Below are 21,485 nucleotides of genomic sequence, written 5' to 3' on the forward strand. Positions count from 1 at the left end.
TTTTTCAGAGTATAAAACACACCTTCCCCCCCCCCCAAAAAAGAGGGTGAAAATCTAGGTGCATCTTATACACTGAATACAGCATTTTTGGCCTACACCGCTCCCTTTGCAAAAAAATGGATGTGCAGAGGTTTTGGGAGACTTGCAAAGTGCTCCTGGGGGCTGGGGAGGGCAGAAATGAGCAAAAAATGGGCCATTTTTTGCCCCCTCCCCCAACCCTCCGGAGCACTTTACAAGCTCCAAAGCTCTGTATTTTTTGCAAAAAACGAGGTGTGCAAAGAGTATGGGAGGCCTGCAGAGCACAAAAACTTTTTTTTAAAATTTACCTCTTCAAAATCATGGTGCGTCTTATACTCTGGTGCCTCTTATAGTCCAAAAAATACGGTAGTTAGTGACCCACTTGTTGAGTGAATCTAACTTCCCCTTTAACTTTGCTTGTCAGAAAGATGCAAAATGAGATCACATGACCTTGGAACATACAGTAATGGTCATAAATATGAATCGGTTGCCAAGCATCCACATTTTGATCACATGATCATGGGGATGCTGCAAAGGTCATAACCATGAAAAACAGTCATGTCACTTTTTTCAGTGCTGTTGTAAGTTTGAACAGTCACTAACTGAACTGTTGTAAGTGGAGGACTACCTGTATTCAGATTCTGATATGGCACAGCACTTAAATAGGTTTTTTACAATAGCAGAGTTGGAAGGGACCTTGGAGGTCTTCTAATCCAACCCCCTGCCTAGGCAGGAAACCGTACACCATTTCAGACAAATGGCTATCCAACATCTTCTTAAAGACTTCCAGTGTTGGGGCATTCACAACTTCTGGAGGCAACTTCTGCTCCACTGATTAATTGTTCTCACTGTCAGGAAATTTCCCCTCAGTTCTAAGTTGCTTCTCTCCTTGATTAGTTTCCACCCATTGCTTCTTGTTCTGCCTTCAGGTGCCTTGGAGAATAGTTTGACTCCCCCTTCTTTGTGGCAACCCCTGAGATATTAGAACACTGCTATCATGTCTCCCCTAGTCCTTCTTTTCATTAAACTAGCCATGCCCAGTTCCTGCAACCGTTCTTCATATGTTTTAGTCTCCAGTCCCCTAATCATCTTTGTTGCTCTTCTCTGCACTCTTTCTAGAGTCTCCACATCTTTTCTACAACGTGGCGACCAGAACTGAATGCAGTATTCCAAGTGTGGCCTTACCAAAGCATTATAAAGTGGTATTAACACTTCACGTGATCTTGATTCTATCCCTCTGTTTATGCAGCCTAGAACTGTGTTGGCTTTTTTGGCAGCTGCTGCACACTGCTGTGCAATCATATTTAAATGGTTGTGCACTAGGACTCCAAGATCCCTCTCACAGTTACTACTATTGAGCAAGGTACCACCTATACTGTCCCTGTGCATTTCGTTTTTGTTGCCTAAATGTAGAGCCTTACTCTTTTCACCATTGAATTTCATTTTATTAGATAGTGCGCCCAATGTTCAAATTTGTCAAGATCCTTCTGTATCTTGAGCCTGTCTTCTGGAGTGTTGGCTATTCCTGCCAGCTTGGTGTCATCTGCAAATTTGATGACTTCATAAGAGGGAGATAGGATTTCAGTGAAACTCTTTTACCGTGACCCGACAAATGCGCGCACGACAAAAGCGCGCTGACGAAACCGTGTCGCCAAAACCGTGACATCATCAACGCGCCCACAACCGCGCACCAACAACAGCGCACCGACAGAAGCGCGATTTAAGTTAAGGTAAGGGTTAGGTTCAGGGTTACTTTTAGGGTTAGTTTTAGGGTTAGTTTTAGGGTTAGGTTCAGGGTTAGGTTTAGGGTTAGGTTTAGGGTTAGGTTTAGAGCGCGCTTCTGTCGGCGCGCTGTTGTCGGCGCGCTTCTGCGCTCATTCGTCGGTGTGATTTATAACTCGCGGTTTTGTCGCCACGGTTTCGTCGGGCGCGCTTTTGTCGAGCGCGCATTTGTCGGGGAACCCTCTTTTACATGCATCACTGTGTCTTCAAAGACTTTCAAAATATTTTTAAAGATGATCAGAGGAACTCAAACAGGTATTTTTTTCAAGGTGAGTTAGCCATGCACCTACCTGTATTATTCGTTTACAATGAGAAATCAAATGTTATTTACTGGATTAGTTTAGGCCGGCATAGGCTACTACTAATATTCATGTTACATAGAACTCCCCCCCGCCCCACTGGCTGCCTTCTGCACGAATAAAAGAGCTGCGAGGGAGTTTCCTACAGCACCAGTCAGAATCCAATCAGCTGAACAGTTCAACAAAAGTCACACAAACCACCTACAATTTGGAAAAAAAAAATAACTAACAGAGTGAAAGGCAGGCTCATTAATTCCATCTCCTGCTGGCCATAAATAACCACACGCACTTCCCACTTCTGAGCATTATCTAACAACAGCAAAAAAGAAAAAATATATAAAGAGGAATTGTGCCATTCAGCCACTGTCTTTCTTTTCTCAGTTAAGAAAGGCTTTAGTACCACGGATCTGTTTCAGCAGACCTCAATTATTTGCACCACATTCCTTTCCCAGTTCCCCAGCCACACAAGAGCCAATTGCTGTAGTCACACGCAAGTCAGCTATGAGGAGAAGATGGGTGCAGAATAACCAGGGGCTGCAATTCTCTAGTAAAAGAATTTTTAAAAAAGAAGAAAACAAAATAACTATTGTTCGGTGTGAATTCAAGACAGGAGAGCTATCTTTCAAGGGCCCACTCAATTCACCTGTGACAATGCCCCAGCAATGCCCTTTCACCTCTGCCCTGCTGACGTGAAGAGTTGGGGATTGTGAATTCTAGCATTTCTGCTACTGAAAAAATCTGGGATCCATTCAGGGCCAGATCAAGGCGTTTTACTGCATGAGCTGAAAGACACGATAGTGCCTCCTTTTCCATTCAATTGTCCATCTGGTTAACTCTTCCATCATGCCAAATGCCAACAACTGGTTTATGGAACCTTTCAACACACACGCAACTTTGTTCTCCAAGAGAAAGGAATGTCTGGGCCATGATGTAATGGTATGTGGGAATGACCTTGGGAGACGGGGTGGGGTGGGGAGCCACAGCCAGGGTAATGGTTGGATAGGGGACAACTTAACCCACAGCAGGAATGTGGGCATAGCAAACATCTCAAAAGGGAATCTCCCTAGCAGTGGTGGGATTAATTTTTTTTTACTACCGATTCTGTGGGCATGGCTTGGTGGGTGTGGCATGGCTTGGTGGGCGTGGGTTGGTGGGTATGGCAGGGGAAGGATACTGTGAAATCTCCATTCCCTCTCAATCAGCTGGGACTTAGGAGGCAGAGAATAGATGGGGCACGGCCAGCCACAGGTAGTATTTGCTGGTTCTCTGAACTACTCAAAATTTCCGCTCTCTGGTACTGATCAGAACTTGCTGATTACCATCTCTGCTCCCTAGTTTCTTGGTTTGTAAAGGTAACTGGAAGAAATGTACCTTCTAACTTGCAAGATTCTATTAATAAAGTTGAACTAGTTCATCTGGGCATGCTTCGTGTCCGGTCTATCTCACAAGACTGACGTAACCCTGGATTTCAAAAATCCAGAAGACTATTAGACCCCAAAGTTAGTGTTTTATATATCTTCTCTCTCCTGCCACCCTAGAGGTCCTCTCAGTTTTTGCAGACAAAACCATGTTACCTCTAAGAATGGACAGTCAATAGGCATGTAGTGATTGGAGTGCTTCTGCCCGGTTCACTGACAAATGCCCGCACGTCAAAATCGCGCCGACAAAACCACGGCAAGAAAACAGCGAGGTCGAAATCGCGCACACAGAAGCACGCCGATAAATGCGCGCCGACGAAAGCGCGCCATCAACAAACAATGTGAAAACAAGGTAATAACCCTAACCCTAACCCTAACCCTAACCCTAACCCTAACCCTAATCACGCTTTTGTGGGCATGCTTTTGTCGGCGCTCTTTTGTGGAAGCGCTTTCAATCTCGCTGTTTTCTCGCCGCGGTTTTGTCAGTGCGCTTTTGACGTGCACGCATTTGACGGGTCACGCTTCTGCCGTAGCGCTTCTGCCTTCTATTTAAGGAATGATCTGGTTCTGCTTGCATTCACAGTTCTGTTGGAAAACAGCAGCATACCAGAAATTTTTGTGGAAAAAAATATTTCCACAAAACAAAACGGAAATGTTAAAAGTTTCCAGTAGCTTCAATGCATCTGTGAAAACAAACTTCTCAGAACCGCCTAACTCATGGGAAAAAATGGGCAAAAAACCCTGTTTCGTTGCTTTGACTTCAATCCACCTTCATCCATTAAAGAAAACAAATTAAAAGGAGTGGGAGTGGAATCATTCCTGGCCCAGGAGAAGGTTTCTCCCCATCAAAATGTCACTAAAGACTCACCAGAAATCTGGATGCAAAATTACTGAAGCAGGTTTCAAAGCATCCTACCTTTAATTATGATTGTGTTATATTTGTCCTGAACAACTCATAGCCAAGGTGTGGCTAAAACAATTTCTCTCTGTGTTCCCCACTTAAAGGTAAAGGCAAAGGTTCCCCTTGCACATGTGTGCTAGCTGTTCCCGACTCTAGGGGGCAGTGCTTATTTCCGTTTCAAAGCCGAAGAGCCAGCGCTTTCTGAAGACGTCTCTGTGGTCATGTGGCCAGCATGATTAAATGCCGAAGGCGCACGGAACGCTGTTACCTTCCCACCGAAGGTGGTCCCTATTTTTCTACTTGCATTTTTACCTGCTTTCGAACTGTTAGGTTGGCAGAAGCTGGGACAAGTTACACGGCACTACAAATTCGTTACACAGCGCTAGGAATTCGAACCACCGAACTGACGAGCTTTCTGATCGACAAGCTTAGCATCTTAGCCACTGAGCCACCGCATCCCATGTTCCTCACTTAAAGCAGGTGGTATGCAATGAATTAGATTGCTGCCTAATTTTGTTTTCTATGACAGTATTATTCTTTTTTTTTCCCCTTTAGTATATTTTATTTTCATTTTCATTTTCATACACTCACATGTATACACCATACAGTATTAAACAGTAATTGCATCAATTCCTCTTGTCGACAATGCCCCAGAAAATAAAAGCCCAATATACCTCTTCCATTCTCCATACACCTCTTTCTTCCACCACCCTCCAACTTTCTATCTTCCCTCCATCATCCCCTGCTACCCTACTTCCCCTCGCCCTCTATCACTCCTCTCTCCAGATCCGCTCCCCCCTTTCCCTTTCGCCTCCCCCCCACCCTCTCTCCCATCCCTCTCTACCCATCTTTCTTCTTTCCTACTCCTCCTCCCCTTGGTGTATTTCCACTATATGTTAATGTACTTGGCTTATCCTATTTTTAAAGAGAAAAATTAGAGAAAAACAGTATACATGTGAAGTCACATTGCATTGAGATCTAACACATCGTGTCTAGCCTAATGTATATCCTTCCCTCCCTCCACCCTCCACCCCTCCACCCTCCTCCTTCTCCCCCCCCCCCCGACTTCCCAGAACCCGTATTCTGGGATACAGTATTATTCTTTAAGTTCTATTTATTAGCAAAAGCATTGTTGGACACAAACAGTGGGAAAAAACTGTAACTATCTGAACCCACATAACACAGAAGCTTCCCATTTTTCAGAAGCTCATCAACTCACTTGTTCAATTCGCACTACGGCATTAATTAGGTGGTAGACTACAGTATCGGAAAGGCCTGCATCTTCAAGCAGAAACTTGGTTAGATTCTCTCCGTTTTTTAAGATATCCTGGATTCGTATTCCTCTTCCTAAGTGAAAAAATAGTAAGAACGCTGTTAAGTGTTGATGCAGCAAAAATGTATTCTTAAGCGAACCACAAAGTCACACAAATTCACTTGCTCCTCATCCCATTCCTACCTTTATGGAAGATGAGGTTAATGTTACTGGGCTATCTTAACAGGATTGTGCATTGTCTGAGGAATATGAAACTGTGCATGAGAAAATATTTCAACTCTACTTTAAAAAACACTCCATAAATACAAAAAAGGGATTCAACCTACACCAGCATTACATGCATAACTGTTGTGGCCCAGCAGGAGCCGTTGGAGCTGCCACCAGACTCCGACAGCGAGGGGCCCTATGAGTCGGCTCTGGAGGATGTGGAGGACCCTGGACAGGGTTCCGACTCCCAGCAGGGGGCAGAGAGGCTGGTTGGCCACCAGGAGCCGCCTGAGCCTTGGAGCCGTGGGGAGGAGACAAGGGAGTGTGATCCTGACGTCATGCATTGGAGCAGTGGGGAGGAGACAAGGGAGTTGGTCCTGGATGCCCGACAACGGAGGGCTAATAGGCGTAAAGAACAGTTACGCAGTTACAGAAGATAATTGCACTCAGCTGGTGGTAATTAGGCTCCTCTCAAGACTATAAAAGGAATTACTTTCCACATGCTCATCGCAGGAATCAACGTATTTACTAGAGCTGGAGAACTCTCATGGCTAGCTTGGCAGGCTGGATTGCTGCCAAGGTCAGTCTGTGCTGGATTGCTGCCAAGGCCTGGACTGTGCTGGATTGCTGCCAAGATCTAGTCTGTGTGTTAATAAATCCTTGAAGTATCTTTGTCTCGGCGTGCTTTGGTGTAGGACGAGGGGGGTCAGAACACATAACTATGAGAAATCACAACTCTATGTTGTTTAGCTGGTATTGACCTTCATATGCACTGAGTTCTTTCCAAGAACCTAGGATGTCCTAATGTATTGGTGTGCATATGTGTCGATCCAAGCTGTGGGGCCTTTTGTGATTTACAGATGGAAAATTTGTCAATGTGCAGATTTTCTAAGTGACCAGAAAGCTCATCAAATGGGGCAACGTTCATTTAACAAACATCTCGCTTAGCAACCATAATTTGGGGGGGGGATCAATTATGGTCGTAAGTTGAAGACTATCTGCAATAGAACATTCCAGAGGTTTGGGAAACACTCTTCAAAAAAAAAGAATTGCCTTCATTTAACAGCAAGCGGCATGGAAGGCTTCAAGAACAATATCTGAATGCAAAATGACAGTTGTATTGCCCATTACACAAGAGGCTTGGCATTTGGAACACACTTATTTATTTTTCTGCACACTGAAAAGAGTTGGCACGCTCAAAAGATGCAGACCCTGAGATTTCAAAGGATAACCCAAAAGTCTGAAAGGCCTGGTGCTGTGAACTTCAAAGCTCAAGTGTTTTGTTGTTCCTGGTTACTGGGCTAGTATAGTTGGGTTTCAGCCACTTAAGAATAAATAGTTTTGGAATCTCTTTCTCCAGTTTATTTGCCAAGAGAAAGTAGCAGTCACTTTAGATCTCGCCTTGTAGGGAGCCCTGAATCCTTCCAATTAGTTTCTCATGACCAAAGCTGGATTAATCATTATGCTAAATAAAGTAGATCTCTCATTAATCAACTGGAAGCACATGCTGTGGCTTGATTATTTGAAGTTTCCCTATGTTTGTTCTTTTGAATAACTTAAGCACAATTTAAAACACTGCACTGCTTAACCACGGGGGGGAAAAGAAATGTCCTTAAACTCACATAGAAAGTGATGAAGATACGAATCCTTTGGTTTTCATCATTTACCAGGAGCCATGGTGAATGATTGCTATCATAAATTAAATATTATGGACCAAGCAATTCTTATTCCTATATTCCAGTATTTCCCCATGATTAAAGTTGACATTATGGAAAGTGCCGCTTAATTCTGAGACCACGCCAGGGGTGGGTTTCAACCGGTTCGCGGCGGTCCCCGCGAACCGGTTGGCCGGCGAACCCGGAAGTAAGTAACTTCCGGGAACGGCGAAGGGTGCACCAGCCCGCCCGCACTCCTTACCCGGTTTTGACGAATTCCGCGCTTCCATGCATGCACAGGACGCATACAGCGCCTGCGCGATCCTCCAGGAGCAGCTGGAGCATCGCACAGACGCTAGTACGCATGCGTGCACTGCGCGCGTGCACGAGGACGACGCTGGCCCCGTTCCAACCGAACCGGTTGGAACGGGGCGAGAAACCCACCCCTGGACCACGCCCTGTTCTTTAGCTTTTGATTCTCTTTATCTCTTAACCTAGATGAGACCGTGCTTGTAGGCAGGCAGCCTCACAGAAGGGGAAGTTTGGTTTTAAACAGGCCAAATTTAATTCTATCCCCATGTATTTTTTAGAAATCTTAGAGAAACCATGGGTTGTTTGTATGTTGGAGATATTCAAAGTACCGTATTTTCTTTCCCCCCCCCACTTTTGATATCGATCCATTTGTTTTGTTGCCAGCAATCAACATACCCTGTTATGATTTTAATTCTCAAGGGAGTTTTCTCTCCTGTTTAATGTAAACCTCTGGTATTTGGGAGGAGGGAAATAAAAAAAAGAAAACAGAATCCACAGTTACCTGCAATCTTTTCAGGGTTGGTCCTCATTGTTTCCATAAACTGGGTCATGGTTCGTAGCTCTTCCCAGAATCTACCCAAGTCTCTTTCCCTGATTTCAAGCAATACCTCTTGAGCATCTTGATATACTCTTGCTAAACTGAAATGGACAATAGTAGAGAAGTAAAAGTTGCTTAAGGCTGTTCCTCCTGGCTATCTTGTAGAAATCAGCCATTCTCAGTCTGCAGAGCACTGGGAGAATAAGACTAAGTTAAAGATTTGTTTCTTTTCCATCTTTGCTTTTTGGAACTCATTGATCATTCCTATTTATTTATTTATATTTCATATCCCTAAGCCACCCATCCCTTAGTCAGTTTGTTCTCTGTTTATAAACGGTGGCTTGTCCTATCAATGTTGACCTAGGACCTGGGTACCTACGAGACCGTCTCCTGCCACATACCTCCCTTAGATTGGATTGGATTGGATTTATTTCATTTATATGCCACCCTTTTCCCCGAAGGGGACTCAGGGCGGCTCACAATTCAGTCAGGGAAAGGGGTACAGACAGGGGATAAAAAGACGAACATAACAGTACACAATTTAAAACACACAACAACCATACCATTCGAGGAGGGGGGCAGAAGCTCTTTAGCCCCAGGCCTGTCGGAACAGCCAGGTTTTAAGGGCTTTGCGGAAGGCCTGGAGGGTGGTGAGGGTTCGAATCTCCACGGGGAGTTCGTTCCAGAGGGTCGGAGCAGCCACAGAGAAGGCTCTCCTCCGGGTAGTCGCCAGTCGGCATTGGCCAGCGGATGGAATTCGGAGGAGGCCTAATCTTAGACCAATAAGATCACATAGGATGGGCCTTCTCCGGGTGCCTTCAGCGGGACAATGCCGGCTGGCGGCGCCTAGGAGTAGGGCCTTCTCTGTTGCCGCTCCGGCCATATGGAATGAGCTGCCCCCAGAGATCCGGGCCATCCCCACTCTCATGGCCTTTCGCAAAGCCATTAAAACCTGGCTTTTCCGGCAAGCCTTCTGATTGGGTGTTTGTTGCGTTCTTTTTTAACTTTGTGTGTCCTATTGTTTTAATTTAATTCTTTTAATTTCTTTTTTATTCTGTAAGCCGCCCGGAGTCCTTCGGGATTGGGCGGCATAGAAACCTAATAAATTCAATTCAATTCAATGTTGTTGGGAGTATTCTTAGTGGCTAAATTATTGTTTGGTGCATTACTTAATAAGAATGAAAGAGAGATGAACAGAAGGTTAGCGGGAAGCAAGTCGATAGAATGATTTCATTACAAATGGTTAGAAAACCCCCACAAAATCAACACATTATTTCAAAGTTTGGAAATTAACGAACAAAGAAATAATATTGGGATATTATATATTTAAATAGTATTTAGATGAAGGACAGATCTTACATGGATGTCAGACTGCTATCTGGAAAAGGAAGAATTAAAACTAAAATGCACGTAAGGCCTATCTTTGCTTTTTATTCACTGACTTGTGTGGATCACAAAACTGGGTTCTAGGCCTGGATTGTTATGATTTTGTGCAGTTTGGAGAACCGCTACAAATCGACCACCAGCTAACCCCACCCACCCCATGTTGAATGCTGCTTCTCTGTACTGCAGGCTACTTCAGCTGACTGCAGTTCTGCAGTTCGGCTGTTCAAATCTCACCGGCTCAGGGTTGACTCAGCCTTCCATCCTTCGGAGGTGGGTAAAATGAGGACCCGGATTGTTGTTGGGGGCAATATGCTGACTCTGTAGACCGCTTAGAGAGGGCTGAAAGCCCTATGAAGCGGTATATAAGTCTAACTGCTATTGCTATTGCTACTGCACATTTTCCAGATGGGACTAAGAGGAAAGCGGCAGCTCACAGTTGCTAAATTGCAGAAGAGATAGGCGTAAAGAACAGTTACACAGTTACAGGAGATAATTGAACTCAGCTGGTTCAAGTTACAGGGGAGAGAAACAGTCGCTACCCCGGAGAGCAGAGATGGAGCGGAGCAAGCCCCAAAAGGCTGGTATTTTTTTTTAAAGGTATTTTATTAAAATTTATAGGCCGCCCTTTTCCCTGAGGGGACTCAGGGCGGCTTACAACCATTAGGGAGGGGGTACAATACAAAATAAACAATATATAAACAAGATAAGTAGTAAAAACACAACATGCATTCTACATTCAACACTCGGGTGGGGCAAATTAAGGACTTATCCCCAGGCCTGTTGGGAGAGCCAGGTCTTGAGGGCTGCGCGGAAGGCCTGGATGGTGGTGAAGGTGCGTATCTCGACGGGGAGATCGTTCCACAGGGTCGGAGCTGCAACAGAAAAGGCTCTCCTCCGTGTAGTCGCCAGTCGACATTGACTGGCGGATGGGATTCGGAGGAGGCCCAGTCTGTGCGATCTAATCGGTCGGAGGGAGGTAATCGGCAGAAGGCGGTCTCTCAAGTACCCAGATCCACTACCATGGAGTGCTTTAAAGGTGGTCATCAGTACCCTGAAGCGCACCCGGAGATCGACAGGTAGCCAGTGCAGCTCGCGGAGGATGGGTGTAACGTGGGCGAACCGCGGTGCGCCCACTATCACTCGCGCGGCTGCATTCTGGACTAACTGCAGTCGCCGGATGCACTTCAGGGGCAGCCCCATGTAGAGCACATTGCAGTATTCCAGCCTAGAGATTACAAGGGCTCGAGTGACTGTTGTGAGAGCCTCCCGATTCAGGTAGGGTCGTAACTGGCGGACCAGGCGAACCTGGGCAAATGCCCCCCTGGTCACAGCCGACAGATGATGATCGAGAGTCAGCTGTGGATCCAGGAGGACTCCTAAGTTACGAACCCTATCTGAGGGGTATAAAATTTGACCCCCCAGCCTGATAGATGGAACATTAGCCAAATTGTTGGGAGGGAAACACAACAGCCACTCGGTCTTGTCCGGGTTGAGTACCAGTTTGTTAGCGCTCATCCAGTTCCTAACGGCCTCCAGACCCTGGTTCATCACATCCACCGCTTCATTGAGTTGGCACGGGGCGGACAGATACAATTGCGTATCGTCCGCATATTGATGGTATTTTATCCCGTGCCTCCGAATGATCTCGCCCAGCGGTTTCATGTATATGTTAAATAGTAGGGGGGATAAGACCGAGCCCTGCGGCACCCCATATTTTAGGGGCCTCAGGGACGATCTCTGCCCCCCTACCAACACCGACTGTGACCTGTCCGAGAGGTAGGAGGAGAACCACTGCAAAACAGTGCCTCCCACCCCCACCTCCCGCAGTCGTCGCAGAAGGATACCATGGTCGATGGTATCGAAAGCCGCCGAGAGGTCAAGGAGAACCAGGATGGACACATGGCCTCCATCTCTGGCCCTCCAGAGATCATCGGTCAATGCGACCAAAGCGGTTTCTGTGCTGTAACCGGGTCTGAAGCCGGACTGGAAGGGGTCAAGGTAGCTAGCTTCATCCAAGGCCCGTTGAAGCTGGAAGGCCACCACCTTCTCAACAACCTTCCCAACAAAGGGAAGGTTGGAGACAGGATGGTAGTTATTTAAAATGGCTGGATCCAAGGATGGTTTCTTCAGGAGGGGTCTCACCACCGCCGTTTTTGGTCAGTTGTCCCTTGCCATGTGGTGGAAGCCGTGCATGAGCAGTAGCCATGTGCACAAGTGTTGTGGCCCAGCAGGAGCCGTTGGAGCTGCCACCAGACTCCGACAGCGAGGGGCCCTGTGAGTCGGCTCTGGAGGAGGTGGAGGACCCTGGACAGGGTTCCGACTCCGAGCAGGGTGCAGAGAGGCTGGTTGGCCACCAGGAGGCACCTGAGCCTTGGACCAGTGGGGAGGAGACAAGGAAGAGTGAGCCGGATGCCAGCAGTGAGTTGTTCCTGGATGCCCGGCACCGAAGAACTAATAGGCGTCAGGAACAATTGCGCAGTTACAGGAGGTAATTGCACTCAGCTGGTGGTCATTAGGCTCCTCTCCAGACTATAAAAGGACTGCTTGTGCACACACCTTTCTTGCAGAAGTCAATGCAGGAATTAATGTCGGAGAACATTATTGTGAGCTTGGTAGGCTGGATTGCTGCCAAGCCTTATCTGTGCTGGATTGCTGCCCAAGCTTGTCTGTGCCGGTTTGCTGCCAAGGACCTGTCTGTCTGTTAATTAAATGCCGTAACTTATCTTTGGCTTGGAGTCTGTGTTGATGTGGGACGAGGGGGGGTCAGAACAACATGCATGCGTCGAAGCTGCGCATAAGCGCATGCATGTGCGCTCACATTTTCAATGAACCAGTTGTTAAATGGTCTGAATCTTACCACTGATTATAGGGTACATTATATTTAAAATATCAAAGTCTGCCACATGTGAATCTTTTCTCTTCCTACCTAAAAGACAAGGAGATCTTTTAGTTACTTACATGGAATTATTATAGTTGGAGACGACACCTGGAGATTCTCCACGGGTGGGGCTTTTGAAACATGGATTGTTCATGTTACAAAAGATGCCCTGTAACCATGGCAGAGTTCCTGCAGAAGGCATTGCTTTATTTGGAAAGTGACCTTCACATAAGAAACAAACACATGGCATGAAACATTAGCATTGATAATCAAATCCACTTGCAGTGAAAATATTTTACTTATACAAACAATTTTTGCTTTGGGGGGGAATAAGATATAAACACATTCAATTTGACTGAAACTGAAACTTAAATTCGACTTAGATATCCATGGCTTAAAATTTCAGCTACGAAGAAGGTGAATGCAGAAGTTAAGTCTGTTAACTAGTGTGCAACATTGCTGCCATTGAGAGCCGAGGTGGCGCAGTGGTTAGAGTGCAGCACTGCAGGCTACTTCAGCTGACTGCAGTTCTGCAGTTCAGCTGTTCAAATCTCACCGGCTCAGGGTTGACTCAGCCTTCCATCCTTCCGAGGTGGGTAAAATGAGGACCCAGACTGTGGGGGCAATATGCTGACTCTGTAAACCGCTTAGAGAGGGCTGAAAGCCCTATGAAGCGGTATATAAGTCTAACTATTGCTACTATTGCTACTGTTATTTTGGACCATTTTTACAATAGCAGTGATTTAAGCTTTCATGTTTTCAATGCTGAAATTTCCTACATATTCCCAAATAAGTACGTGTAGGACAGTGATGGTGAACCTCTTGGGCGTGGCATGTCAAAAATTCAGAAAATGCCTAACTTGATTCTACCAGTGTATCAGTGGTGGGTTTCAAATTTTTTTAGAACCTCTTCTGTAGGTGTGGCCTGCTTTGTGGGAGTGGCCTGTCAGCCATGTGACCAGGTGGGAATGGCTTACCAGCCATGTGACTGCGTGGGTGTGGCCAATTTGTAAAATGTGGTGAAACTCACTTAACAACACTCTTGCTTAGCAACCAAAATGTTGGCTCAGAAACTCTGGCATTTGAAGCACGCAAGTCTTAAAGCTGTCAAGTTACAAGACCCTTGCACCCCTAACCCTTTAGAAAAAACCCCTCCAGGGGTGTTCAAACTTGACAGCTTTAAGACTTGTGGACTTCAACTCCCAGAATTCCTCCTCTCGCTCTTCATCTTGATGATGGGTGGACGGGTGGCGGGAGGGAACTGGAACCGGTCAGAACAGTATCCTATCATCGTTATTTATTTTTATTGGATTTACATGCAGAGCCCAAAAGGATGCACGTGGTGCTTCCTCCAATTTTTCCTCATAACAATAAATAGGTGAATTAGATTGGACCGAGAGATAGTAACTGCCCCAAAGGTATCCCTCGAGGGTGGACTAGAACCCACATGTCCCTTACATTGGATCTCAATTATTTTGTTTTAATCATTTTATCACCATCACAAGGCTGCGAGGAAGGCGGGGTGTTGAACTGCAACCGAGTAATAGTTGTCTAATGTCTTTCCAGCCATTCCTTTGTAGCTGCTGCTTTTTCAGCTAAAAGATTTTTTTTTCTTCAGTGTGTATCGGAAACACAAGGGCAAGCCTATACATGTATTAGGGGACTGGCTGTGGGTGGGATGATTCCTGGCGTGACCCGTCAAAACCGCGCTCGACTAAACCACGCCCGATTAAACTGCGTCGCTGATGTCATCAACAGGGCGACAACAGCCAGCGCGGAGAAAGAAGGGCGCTTTAAATAGCGCTTTGAAAGCAAGCCGATTCAACTTAAGGTAAGGGTTAGGTTTAGGGTTAGCTTTAGGGTTAGGATTAGGTTTAAGGTTAGGTTAAGGGTTAGGTTTAGGGTTAGGGGTTCGGTTAAGGGTTAAGTTTAGGTTTAGGGTTAGGTTAAGGGTTAGGATTAGGTTTAGGGTTAGGTTAAGGGTTAGGATTAGGTTTAAGGTTTGGTTAAGGGTTAGGTTTAGGGTTAGGTTTAGGATTAGGTTTAGGGTTAGGGTTAGGTTTAGGGTTAGGTTTAGGATTAGGTTTAGGGGGGTTAGGTTTAGGGGTTAATTTTAGGTTTAGGGTTTACAGTGTGCTTCTGTCTCCGCGCTGTTGTCGCCCTGTTGATGACATCAGCAACGCGGTTTAGTCGGGCGTGGTTTAGTCGAGCGCGGTTTTGTGGTGGAACCATTCCTGGGGTTTCCGTAACCTAGAGCAGCTGGAAGAGGGGCATTTCTGGAGCAAGATAGTTTTTGCACCCCTCTGTTTATCTGCTGAAGAAAGAGCACAGATTGAAACTTCTACTTTTCTCTATCTTTTTCTCTGCATTGTGAGGAAAACGGAAGTTAAGATAAGCTTCAAATGGACTTGGGAAGAAGTGAGGAGTGAATGATGGCATGGCCAGGTTAAGACTGGAAGTAAAGTATGACCTAAATTGGGAGTATCCTTATGTTCGCATCTTCATGGATCCCCCAAGCTGCAACAAATCAAGCAGGGAAATGCTTTCTGGATGATGTAATCTCCTATTCTTTTTCCATCTGGAGAGTCGAAGGCTAGTCAACCCTTGATTTCCCTTCCCCCTCAAATTTAAATTTGAGATTGAGAATAGCAGAGGCATTGATCTCCGGCTTCCTTCTTAACTGACACCACCAGATTCTGTTCAGCCAGTAGAAACCTAAATCCTCTGGATACCCGGTTACTTTTGATTTGATTTAAATTCCACCAAGAAGGAGCCTATCCTTCCTTTAAAAAAAAAAGAATATAAATAACACTCTTACATTCATGTTTCTGGTAGATCGGAGTAACTTTCCTCAGCCATACCAAGACAAGAAATAAAGAAACCGGCCATAGAAGTTCAACCAGCAGACGAAGCTGGAAAGGAAAATAAAACGACAACAATTAGATGCATCAATTCCATTGAGAAATGGCATTCATTCCGTCTGACTTAGGTTTAGATCAGTGTTTCTCAACCTTGGCAACTTGAAGATGTCCGGACTTCAACTCCCAGAATTCCCTGGGGAATTCTGGGAGTTGAAGTCCGGACATCTTCAAGTTGCCAAGGTTGAGAAACACTGGTTTAGATCATCCAAGAAAAGGGGGGCATGTCCATCTTTTTGTTCTCCATGTTCCCATAGCCTTAAAATCAAATATTGCTTGGTTTTTTTAAATGTCTTGTGTGGTGTTTTATTTTGGACCATTTTTACAATAGCAGTGATTTAAGCTTTCATGTTTTCAATGCTAAAATTTCCTACATATTCCCAAATAAGTACATGTAGGACAGTGATGGTGAACCTCTTGGGCGTGGCATGTCAAAAATCCAGAAAATGCCTAACTTGATTCTACCAGTGTATCAGTGGTGGGTTTCAAATTTTTTTACACTTGTAACCAAATGACATGCTGTATGTAATGGATGAGATTTTTTATGTTGTTTTTTTATGTTTAAAAATAAAAAAATTGCAGCAGCAACAACAACAATAATAATAAATATTAATAATATTAATAATAATATTAATAATATTAATAATAATATTAATAATAAATAGTAATAATATTAATGATAATATTAATGATAATATTAATAATAATATTAATAATAATATTAATAATAATATTAATAATAATATTAATAATAATAATATTTATAATTTCCCACTTCACAGGGCTAATCCTGTAAGGAAGGCAGGAAGGAAACATTCTGGTGTTGTTTCTAGCCTAATCTTTATTGACCTGCTTACAGAAACTGCCTCTCCGGTTAACCAAATATTTATAATTAATAATAATTATTAATTAATAATATTATTAATAATAATATTACTAATAATAATTAACTAGTCCCCCCCCCATGGGTGGGGCCCGACTAGTAACCAATGCCAAATCCGGCGAAACAACTGGCCGCTGTGATACAATTGTGTAATAATTTGTCATTTATTCATTTATTCCAAAACATATGAATTATTTCCCTTCTCCCAAGCCACTTTTCTTTTCCCTTCCCCCCAGTACAATAAACCACTGTAATGCACTTCTCCAAAGTATGAAATGTACAGTAGATTGCAAATAGCCAAATAGCCAAAGACTTTGTCAATTTCATGATAAGTTTAATTCACTCAAATCCTAAGGTTTAATCTATAACCTTCAAATGGTCTGGTATGCTTTGGTCTAGAGACAATTGCATAACAAACTCCTGTTATTTGAAGAACCACGGCAGATGAAAAGATGTAAACCTTTGGACAGTTGCTTCCTGTAGGAAAAGTCCACTGGCTATTTTTATCTCCCAGCCCTGTGTCCTGTTTGAGTCAGTGTATAACGGGGCGTCAAGAGGAAATGAATCTCTCTAGAATTTTCTACACTGAAGCATTGAGTCTTCTTTCTGGGGAAGCCTTCTGTAACAAATTAATTTAGTACATCTGAACTATTCCAAACTTCAAATTAAAATATTTGATCAGAACAGATTAATCACGAAAGCACATCTCATTTTTACCTTTCAAACACATGGAACACAGGGAGTCCTCAGCTTACGACCCACCATTGAGCATGAAATGTATGTTGCTAAGTGAGAAATTTGTGAAGTTAATTTTTGCCTCACAACTTTTCTTGCCACGTTTATTAAGTGAATCGCTGCAGTTGTTAAGTTAGTAGCACGATTGTTGAGTGAATCTGGTTTCCCCGTTGACTTTGCTTGTCAGAAAGTTGCAGAAGGTGAGGACGTAAATGTGAGTCAGTGGTCAAGCATCCGAATGTAAATCATGTGACCATGGGGATGCTGCAACCGTCATAAGTGTGAAAAATGCTCATGTCACTTTTGTTTCAGGGCCATTGTAACTTCGAAAGGTCTCTAAGTGAACTGTTGTAAATCGAGGACAGTGATGAGTTTCAATTTTTTTTAGAACTTCGTTTCGTTTTAATTTCGTTTTATTTATTTATAGGCCGCCCTTTTCCCTGAGGGGACTCAGGGCGGCTTACAATCAAAAAGGAAGGGGAGTGTAGGACAATACGAAAAAAGAAATGTGCACAAAGTAAATTAGACAATAAAACTCAACATTCACTCAGCATTCGGGAGGGGCGAAATAAGATTATCCCCAGGCCTGACGGGTTAGCCAGTTCTTGAGGGCTGTGCGGAAGGCCTGGACGGTGGTGAGGGTACGAATCTCCACGGGGAGATTGTTCCATAGTGTCGGAGCCGCAACAGAGAAGGCTCTCCTCCGAGTAGTCGCCAGTCGGCACTGACTGGCGGATGGAATACGGAGGAGGCCAACTCTATGCGATCTGATGGGACGCAGGGAGGTAATTGGCAGAAGGCGGAGAACCTCTTCTGTAGGTGTGGCCTGATTTGTGGGAGTGGCTTGCTGGCCATGTGACCGTATGGGAGTGGCTTGCTGGTCATGTGACTGGGTGGGAGTGGCTTGCCAGCCATGTGACCGGGTGGAAGTGGCTTGCCAGCCATGTGACTGGGTGGATGTGGCCAACTTGTAAAATGTGGTGAAACTCACTTAACAACGCTCTTGCTTAGCAACCAAAATGTTGGCTCAGAAACTCTGGCATTTGAAGCACGCAAGTCTTAAAGCTGTCAAGTTACAAGACCCTTGCACCCCTAACCCTTTAGAAAAAAACAAAAACCCATGGTTGTTCAAACTTGACAGCTTTAAGACTTGTGGACTTCAACTCCCAGAATTCCTCCTCTCGCTCTTCATCTTGATGATGTCCGGACAGGCAGAGGGAGGGAGCTGGAACCGGTTCTAAACAGCACTGTAGATTTGTGGAACCTCTTCTATAGAAGAGGTTACAACTGGCAGGAACCCACCCCTGGTTGAGGACTACCTGTATAAAGGATGTTTGAATCTAATTCTGTTTCTCTAAAAGAATTTGAAGCATACATATTTGTTTTATTTTTTTTGTAGATATGCATTAAGTGCTTACTTTTTGCCGTTTTCGCAGTATCCAGTTTTTCCATAGAAGAAGTCTAACCTTTCTGAAGAAACTCATTCTGAAGCAGTGACCGCATCGCAAATTTGAAGACCAAAAATCATTTGAAGTCTGGAGGCCACAAATATGTTGCTATTATCTTCTCACATAAGCCTCTGAATCCTACAAATAAATGAATTGATTAGCAGATAGTCCTATGTGGGTATGAAGCTGCTGAACTCAAATTTTTATATAAGTTTATTTATTTATTAGACTTATATACCACTTCATAGAGCTTTCAGCCCTCTCTAAGCGGTTTACAGAGTCAGCATATCGCCCCCACAGTCTGGGCCCTCATTTCACCCACCTCGGAAGGATGGAAGGCTGAGTCAACCTTGAGCCGGTGAGATTTGAACCGCTGAACTGCAGATAACAGTCAGCTGAAGTGGCTTGCAGTACTGCACCCTAACCACTGCGCCACCTCGGCTCCTCATTGTATACAGTTGTATATCTGTATCTAGACCCAGTCATAAAACTGCAGGGTTTCAGAAGTTAGTCAGTCTTGATCTTTGTTTCTGCCCCATGAATTTATGCTAATAGGGGGTAGGATTTTTTTTCCATCTGCCAGATGACCCATCTGCCCTTCAGATGGATCAGATGAGCCACAGTGGTGCAGTGGTTAGAGTGCAGTACTGCAGGCTACTTCTGCTGACTGCCGACTGCCTGCAATTTGGCAGTTCAAACCTCAGCAGGCTCAAGATTGACTCAGCCTTCCATCCTTCCGAGGTCAGTAAAAAGGAGGACCTAGATTGTTGGGGGCAATATGCTGATTCTGTAAACCACTTAGAGAGGGCTGGAAAGCACTGTGAAGTGGTACATAAGTCTAAGTGCTATTGCTATCACCTTCAACATCAGTTTGGGACCAGAAGATTGCCGAATAATCAAGTGGTTAGTAGGTTAACCGTCTTTTATGTTACAGATGGTTTTCATTATCCACCAGGAAGGCCACTTACAGATCAGCAAAAACCAAAACAAAACCCAGAAGTTCAAATATGCATATATTTTGCAATAATATTTTACAGGTTCAGTTATACATTTGCTACAATTGAAATAGAAATACACTTATCTCACCTTGTGGGAATGACTATGGCTGAGTAACCATATCTGCTCCATCTGTTGTCAAGGTGCAAGTTGCTGATGGGCACATCACATGCTTTGCTTTCTTGATCCCTTTAAATTGGACTGTTTAACATTTGAAAGTGTGGCTCTTCAAATATTATCGGCCTGCAACTTCCTGTCCACTGAGATTGATGAAAGTTGAAGTCCAACAAAATTCAGAAGGCAAATGATTCTCCCTCCCTGAAAAATAAGGGTATATTCAATCAGAGGGCTATGCTGTGTAAATAAATAAATAATAAATAAATAAATAAATAAATAATATAATAAATAATACAACACACACACACACACACACACACACACACACATATATGTTGTATTTGTGCTGATAAATAAATAAAGGGAGACTAGTATAGATCTATTTCAAGCTATTTAGCTCTCATCAGCTAGCCATACCCTTACTGGGATTTGAACCTGTGCTGTATTGCATCTTAGGCAGATGTGTTAACCATTAAGCCACAAGGTTCTTCTCCATTATCTATCTATCTATCTATCTATCTATCTATCTATCTCTCTCTCTCTCTCTCTCTCTCTCTCTCTCTCTCTCTCTATCTATCTATCTATCTATCTATCTCTATCTAAAGTCACAACCCCTGGTATGCCCAAATATGGGAGGAAGTTCACTGCTTCCATTCTCTGTCCATCGGCTCATCATAAGAGACCATCCAAACAGAAACCCAATATTTCAGCACAAATACAACATATATATATATATATATGTATGTATGTATGTATGTATGTATGTATGTATGTATGTACGTACGTACGTACGTACGTACGTATGTACGTACGTATATGTATATATGTATATAAAACCATCTTATGACATATTCTGAATGTATCTCAGATGACTAGTTGGTGTAATGCAGGCATCCAAACAACAATACACTGATTTTCTAGGTAACCTCTAAGGCTCCCAGCTTGCATAAATTAATGTGCGTATTTGGAGTAAAACTTGGCTTTGGTAGCACTTATCACATACTGGCAAATATATGCCAAAATGGATTGGTAACGTCCTTGCTGATACTTGGAAATTCTACATTTGCCATAGGTATGGCTGATTATCTAATTTACATTCTATCTCTATTATTAGGAAGTCTTATGCGAAAGCCTTGACTGACCGAAGCCATGATAAGAAGCAAAAAGTCATAGACTATGGTGACAACCATTATGTTGTTATGGGTGTTTGTGACTTCTTATGTAAGTGGAGTAAATATTGAAGAGCCTGAAGGAATGGCTTAGGTTGGCTTGGGTAAGAGGAAGGAAAAGAAAGGAAAAGAAAGGATCAGAGGAGGTATTCAGCAGGTTCTGACCAGTTCTGGAGAACCACTAGCAGAGATTTTGAGTAGTTTGGAGAACTGGCCCCGCCCTCATCTATTCTCTGCCTCCCAAATCCCTCTGATCAGGAGGAAAGGTGGATTTTGCAGTAACCTTCTACTGCCACGCCCATAGAACTGGTAGTAAAAAAAAATTGAATCCCACCATTGGAAAGGATGATTATAAACAAAGAGAAAGGGAAACAATAGATCTGAAAGAAGACAGCCTTATGGAATTTATGATTGCAAAAATTGTATTATGAGTGAAAAGGTTAAAATCGTGGCACGACAAAACCGCGCTCCACTAAAGCGCACCCGATTAAACCGCGTCGCTGACGTCATCAGCAGGGCGACAACAGCGACTGCGGAGAAAAAAGGGCGCTT

The 21,485-nt window shown here is 44.0% G+C and overlaps 1 protein-coding gene across 1 annotated transcript in view; it reads right to left on the minus strand.

Annotated features, from left to right (window-relative positions):
- ABCA4 (ATP binding cassette subfamily A member 4) overlaps window positions 1–18,764 on the minus strand; it is a 153,924-nt gene extending 135,160 nt beyond the window's left edge. The window contains exons 1-5 of the mRNA XM_087719273.1: window positions 18,622–18,764; window positions 15,486–15,579; window positions 12,748–12,889; window positions 8,368–8,504; window positions 5,638–5,765 (exon numbers count right to left, since the gene is read on the minus strand). Coding sequence (XP_087575399.1) covers window positions 5,638–5,765; window positions 8,368–8,504; window positions 12,748–12,889; window positions 15,486–15,579; window positions 18,622–18,687 — 567 coding nt within the window. The 5' untranslated portion in view covers window positions 18,688–18,764. The remainder of the gene's footprint in view (window positions 1–5,637; window positions 5,766–8,367; window positions 8,505–12,747; window positions 12,890–15,485; window positions 15,580–18,621) is intronic.
- Window positions 18,765–21,485: the final 2,721 nt, after the last annotated feature.

The sequence above is a fragment of the Thamnophis sirtalis genome, unplaced genomic scaffold (genome assembly GCF_051295495.1).
Source record: "Thamnophis sirtalis isolate CommonGarterSnake01/CBP01778 unplaced genomic scaffold, rThaSir2_p1.2 scaffold_7, whole genome shotgun sequence".
In the NCBI taxonomy this organism is placed as follows: Eukaryota; Metazoa; Chordata; class Lepidosauria; order Squamata; family Natricidae; genus Thamnophis; species Thamnophis sirtalis.